Genomic DNA, 6,777 nt, shown 5'->3' with positions numbered 1-6,777 from the left:
TTCTCTAATTCTGTCTACATATTTTTACTCTTTTGTAGAAGAAACATTTTTTTTTTCTCCAAATCAAGAGGGTATTTTCGTGAATATTAAAGGTTGGTGGGAGAGAAAGTCGGCTACGTGATTATCCGAAACTGCAAAACTTAAAAAAATCTTAATTCTTAAACATTCAAAAAATAAAAAAAGCCCTCGAAAATAGCGAGACAGAGACATGTAAATAGAAGAGGTCGGTGGGTGGTGGGCCCTTCCAACTTGTATTCATTTTATCTGGCCTATAGCGGATGTCTTGTTAAATAAATAAATAAAATAAATAATAATAAATTAAAGAAAAAGCTTTTCTCTACTCTAGAGCGAGAAACTGCGAGACGGCTTTTGGGTGTTGGAAAGAGGCAGATAGAGAATGGACGGCTGGTGGTGACGGTGGGCCCATCGCGTCGTTATTTTTCCATATATTTAAACTTTTCTGTTTTCCGGTATTTCCCCGTCATCCTCTCCAAGAGGGCACAAGGACGGGTGCGGCGCACCTCAGCGTCGATTTCGGCGGTTCCTGCTCCCTCGGGGTGGGACCTTTCCTCCCGTGTCCGCGAATTAAAAGATTATGAAATTTCGCGCCGGGGAGGCGCTGCGCTTCGCCGCATTCTCCACCGTGGGCCCCACACAGAACCTTCCGGACTTCTGCTTAATTAAAAAAAGAGGCTCGTATTATTATTATTTATTATTTTATTTTTTTAATAAATCTTCTGTCTAGGGAATGGGAATCAGAAAGCATATTGGCTGCTCTCGGGTTACCACCATACTGGAACACGTGGCCCGTGTTGGTGTGGGGTCGGGGATTAGACCCGGAAGAAGCAAGGCGACTTCAGTAATCAAATGATTGTGAACCTGCTTACGTAAGTGCTCATGTTAGCACCCTTTTGTTTAACATGCTAATATGCTTCTTTATTTTTTTTTAATCCCAAATTGTAATTTCAGAAAAAAATTCCTAAAATAAACCAATCCTGGATCGAATATGCATTGAACCATGTATTTGAGAACCAGAATCATGTCGCCTGATACGGCCGTAAAATGAGAAAAAAAATGAAGCTTGAAATCGACAGAATGATGCCTCCAATTGGTTTTCTAAAAAGTAGCTGTGGGTGACGCGGACTCCACCCGTGGTCGAGCTCTGAAGAAATGAATTTGGATGACGAGGACAAATTCCAAGCTTCTTGGTGGCCAAAACCCGAAAGCGATGCCCCAGAGAGATGAGACCTCTTCTGTCTCTATCCCCACTTTGTAGTTTCTCCGCAAAACCCCCTTTTCCACCTCATTCCTTTGTCCCTTTCCTCGCCCACCCCGATCAAAATATTATTACCTGCAGCTTCCACTCATCTCTTCTTTTGGAATTTTTTAATCTGGACTCTTGTAAGCATCTCAACTCGTGTATTTTGTTATATTTTATGTTTCGTTTGTTAATTCCGTTTATTGGGGGAGGGAGATAAGGATCAATGAGAGTTGTTTGTTGTCTCTTGTCTCTGCATGGGCGGTGAGTTGGATGGGTTTAGCGGCGGCTCCCTGAGACCAGTTGACAGATTGTTAAGTTGGAATTGGTTAATGTGTTTTGGCTTTTGAGATTCGGAATGTTGGGGAAGGGTTTCTCTCCTCTCAGCTGTTTGAAGATATGCCTCTGTGAATGGAAGGGTATGTGTCTCTCCACCTCTATTGGACGAATGGCTCAGAGGCATTTGCCTTTTAAGTGAGACTGAAAGTCACCGCTCCCTCGAGCACAGAGTTTGGTACAGAAGCTGGGTTCCTATTTGGTAGTTATCAGGCCATGGTTCTTATTTAAGTTTTTCAGCTTTTAAAAAATGTGCCGCTTCTGCCATGTTTTGAACAGTAGATTCTTGGAAATAAATTAAATCCCAGTGTTGGATTGTCGGGGAATGAGAGGAGAAAACTGGAACCATTGACCCAATAGAAGGTCCCACCTGGGCTCCAATTTCCTGTTCCAGTTCATGTATCTGCTTTGCCTTGGGAAGCCAACTTTTGGAGTTAGCAGGGATATTTGATTCATTCTCATTTTTTAAACTATGATTCTTTACTCATTTCCCTTACTTATTGTCTTTTGATAGGTCAAGTAAATGATGATATGAATTAAGAGCAAGACAGTGGACTCAAGGATTAAGGCCGAGGAGGAATTGAGGATGAGAGCAGCTCAGGCCATTCGGTCAGTGTCTCTGAATGAAGAATAGAAGACTGGTCAATTCTCAACAGCAACTTTTCAACTTTTGATTTTTTTTCCATAGGTTGACCAAGTCGAAATGCAATTGTGTCCACAAAGATGGCAGATACCTGATGCTCTCTCGGGTCCCTTACAGCTGGTTTCACAAATTGACTCTGATAAAATATTTTCAGTTTTTACTGAGAAAGACTTGTTCGTTTTTAATCAACCATCTCTTGCATTTCTCTAATTAATCATACTTGACGAGATATCTGATGTATCTTTTCTGTTGTAAAGTGTATATAAATATCATTCGCAATCATAAATACAAGAATAAAAATCCCAAACGGCCCTGGGTCTCCGGCCTCTTTGGTAACTTTACCGTGAAAGTTGATCCGTATACCGATTAAGATCCACAGCTTAATAGTGGTTCCGTTCAGTTCAGCATATCATATAGGTCAGTAAATTTTGACCCACCGTTAGAACAGAGAACCTCAGATACTACTCGGGAAAGAGGATACAGAGGGATCCCCTAATATAAAATGAGTGAAAGAAGAAAAGAGCAGTGATGACCTCTAATTTGACCTGCAACTATCGCCAAGTAAGTGTCTGTCTCGCTCAGTAAGGCTTTTTATCATTTAAAGGGGTAAATTGATGGTTCATCTTCAACGGTCAACCGGTTCTTCTTGTAAGGGAATAGGATTCCAGGACCACCAACCTGAATTACCCTTTAAATAGAAGTAAAACTTCAGCGCCAGAACACACAACTCAGGAAGAAACTAAAGGCATTTGTTCTTTGATTGGTCTAGTGATCGAGATTGGCACAGTGAAACACCATTTTCATGGCGAAAAGACGACAGTGACCCCTCATGAGAAGAAAACTAAAGAGCAAGTTTCTCGAGATCTTGGTTCCGTTATCAGGGAAAACCCAGAGATTGAAGAGCTACTTTGAAGTGGTCTTAAAACTTGTAAGATCCATCCATGGCTTCCCCGTCCCCAAAAGTGTTTGTTCCCATGAACCTAAAGAAGCAACCACGGCAGCATCAATTTATTTCACTCAATAAATAGTCTCCGGTAAGATGGATGTTGATTTGTTTAAAAAACAAAATTAGAAGATTAGAGAAACAGAGAAGTTAATGAAGATTTTTCTTCCATATCTGAAAATCAGAACCGCATCAGTTTACGACACTTTTCAAGGACTGTCAAGGATTCAGGTCTACTACTTGCGGTTGCGGTCAGCTTCCTACAGGTTCGAGATTACCTGACTCTATTGGTGCCGACGCCTCTGCAAGTTAATCGGATCTTCGAGATCGGACAGCTGGAGCAGAGGTTCTCGGAGTGGCTGGTCTTCCGAGGCATAAGCGTGGACGACAGAGGAATGCAACATTATCTTGACACCAGCGCTGCCTATAAACGCGCCGTTCTTAACGCCATCGACTACCTCTCCAGATTCCGATGCTCCAAAGAACTGGTCTTCCGAGGCATAAGCGTGGACGACAGAGGAATGCAGCATTATCTTGACACCAGCGCTGCCTATAAACGCGCCGTTCTTAACGCCATCGACTACCTCTCCAGATTCCGATGCTCCAAAGAACTGGTCTTCCGAGGCATAAGCGTGGACGACAGAGGAATGCAGCATTATCTTGACACCAGCGCTGCCTATAAACGCGCCGTTCTTAACGCCATCGACTACCTCTCCAGATTCCGATGCTCCAAAGAACTGGCCCGTCTTCTCTTTCCGCAAAAACTGATCGACAATTGTCAATGTCGTTGTGCTCATGTTGGGAATTTCAGGGATTGTGGATTAACAAAACGCCATTGCCACCCTCGCCACTCGCACGCACAGCCGTTCTCGTTCAGGTACTCGAAAACCTGGGCAGTGAATACCCATAGGGTTTAATGTCTTAACATCTTAACTATTGTCAATGTCGTTGCTACGGCCTCGTACACGTTCACATGATTCTCAATATCCTCTTACGACTGTCACATTTGATAGCTGATTCTGTAGTAAATCATGAGGCAAAGCCAGTTTATCTTTTTGCTGCTGCTAAGCATCTAGTTAAAAAAGGAAAAAACTGAAACCATTGGTGAGTTTCAACCCATTTAACTACAGCACAGTAGCATTACAAGTTCATCGTTCGATCTGGATTTTTTTACTTCAGCATTAAAAAACCTTTCACAGTGCCAAGACATGAGTGAAACAATTGGCTGAATCTTTCCTGAAGTCCTACTATCAATACTGCATTAGTTTCCAAACAAGAACCTAGTTCTTTAAACTGCTGAAGCAGTTTTGTACAACCTCATATCAAGACTTACCCTCAAAAGGCAACATAAAAATTACAATAAACGTCAAATAAATAGAGCAGTTAATAGAAGGAAAAAAACTCTAATAGAAGGAAGAAAAACTCATTGTCACAACTTCCTCAGTCCAAGCCTCTACAAGATTGAGACCCATCACGCCGAAAGGTTTCCATGCGTATCTAGATGAGGAGCTTCTCAATGGCATCCTGCATTTCACAAAAAGCGAATTTTCGATATGATTATATTCACCAGCAATCGCAACATTTTTTTGGGTAATCAAGAATTAAAGGATCTGATACAAGAATACCTTGAGATGTTGTATCTGGGATTTCAGTTGGCTGCCCTCATTGCTAGTGACAGAACAGGCAATCACAGGCCTTGTGACGCCACAAGCTCGGCCAAGTGCTTGCTTTGAATGAACAAACACATACGGGACATTCTGAAAAGATGGCAATCAAAACGGGAATTAGGTTACTAGTTCTTTATTTCTGAATGAATTCTTGAGACCACTTCTTTTGAAACCATGACTTCCAGAAAATTTTGTTGAAAATACTCAGAAGCGAGTAAAAGAAGAAGAAGAAGATAACAGAAGAACCCTTAGAACAGTTTAGAATACATATTTGTCAGGGTAAGTATTTGTTAATGAATATCACAGACGAATGAGAATTACACTACATAAGAGTGTCACCTAAAAATCAGAGCATTGTACTCCTGAAAATTAGACCACTTACCTAACCTACTGAAGTTCAAACCAAATTTTTCTGCAATTATTCCATTATCGCACAAAAAATCATTGGGGAAACTCCTAAAAATTAGACCACTTACCTAACCTACTTAACTAGAATTCTAGTAAGAACAAGACATCGTCGACAGAAAAAAGATTAACTACATAACTTGCAAAAAAAAATAAAAAATGCACGTCATGCTATACTTTCAAGGACATCAAAAAATGCTTATTCATAAAAAAAGAACACGAAGCATTCTGCCAACTCCAAAAGCTATCCAAGTATGAAAGACGCAGATCATAAATAGTTTTCTGAATGGCCTTCATTGAAATCAAACAGTTGAGTTTCATAAAGCTGATTATTTTATTTTATTTTTAAAAAAAAGAGGAATACCTTGTCTTCAGCAAGAAGGGGCAAGTGCAGAAGAATTTCAAGTGGTTCCGTATCAGCCGCCATGACAACAAACTCCGAAATACCCCTGTTTAGAGTCTTTGTTGCTGATAACCACAACCCACATCTCCCATTAGAACAGTTTCACAAGCAACTCTCAAAGAAGAAAAAAAAGAGACTAACATCATCGCTTATTACCTTCATTAGCGCCCTTCTTAAGCTGCTTATAGTTGGCAGCCTGTTGTATCAAATCCAGAATAGTTATGGTGAGCTGCGCATCAGCTAACGGGTACGCTTTGGGATTCACAGCTTCAGAACCCTGAAAAATCAAGCTTGCAACAATCACAAACAAGAATTCATAAACCGGAGAAAAACCAAAGACGTAAAACTAATAGCGGACCATTTTTTTGCTCGGGGAGTCGGAGTGAAGCAGCGGGAAGAGACCGTCGGGAGTCTTAAACGGGGTTTATAAACCAGAGAGAGGAGGAAGAGAAATGTGTGCCCTAATTTGGAACGCTTGTGCTCTCTCCGTCGTTCTTCTCATGTCTCATGGATGGGATGATCGCAGCCATCCGACGGCCTGCAAAAGTACTGATTGAAAGACTTTAATTCAGATGCCCCTCGGCGGGGCGGGTCCTTCCAATCTTATTAAACTGGACACCTAACGGCTGGGGTCCATAAGCCAATTCCTATAACGCTTTAAATAAAAAATATTTTTATTAAAAATATTTATGAAAGCCGAGACAGAATATTCCTTTATTAAATGTGAAGTTAACAAAGGGGGGTTAGTGCCCCAAAGTGGATTCTTGAAGTTCAAGTCATATCCAACATGAAGATCATGTCATGTCATATACATGAAGATCAGGTAAGAATTTGTGTTAGTGTTGACGCCTTCATGTACAGGAAAACAGTTTCCAGTGAATAGTGCCCACTAATTAGAAAAACATAAAAAACAAGAGAATCCTTAAACCTGTACAGTACACTTATAATTACAACATAATCCTCGAACCCCAAATTGGGTAAAACCATCATTATTACTACACGAGTAATTTATTTAATGTATAATTAAAATATATTAATATATTTATTAATTAAATTAGATATGTTATTATGCATTAATACAGTAATTACGTGAAGCAATAAAATACGCACATGATTAATTAT

General features: G+C 40.4%; 1 protein-coding gene across 1 annotated transcript; it reads right to left on the bottom strand.

Annotated features, from left to right (window-relative positions):
• Nucleotides 1–4,393: 4,393 nt before the first annotated feature.
• Nucleotides 4,394–6,134, bottom strand: LOC137953170 (uncharacterized). Its single transcript, XM_068800426.1, has 5 exons — nucleotides 6,014–6,134; nucleotides 5,812–5,932; nucleotides 5,617–5,720; nucleotides 4,806–4,937; nucleotides 4,394–4,704 (listed from the first exon to the last, which is right to left on the bottom strand). Exons 1-5 carry the CDS (start codon nucleotides 6,014–6,016, stop codon nucleotides 4,678–4,680), a joined length of 387 nt encoding a protein of 128 aa, XP_068656527.1. The 5' UTR covers nucleotides 6,017–6,134; the 3' UTR covers nucleotides 4,394–4,677.
• Nucleotides 6,135–6,777: the final 643 nt, after the last annotated feature.

The sequence above is a fragment of the Aristolochia californica genome, unplaced genomic scaffold, assembly GCF_029961685.1.
Source record: "Aristolochia californica isolate CCGP_79_NKW_82.1479 unplaced genomic scaffold, dmAriCali1.0.hap1 SCAF_16, whole genome shotgun sequence".
Lineage (NCBI taxonomy): Eukaryota > Viridiplantae > Streptophyta > Magnoliopsida > Piperales > Aristolochiaceae > Aristolochia > Aristolochia californica.
This window is presented reverse-complemented; position numbering and strand designations above follow the sequence as displayed.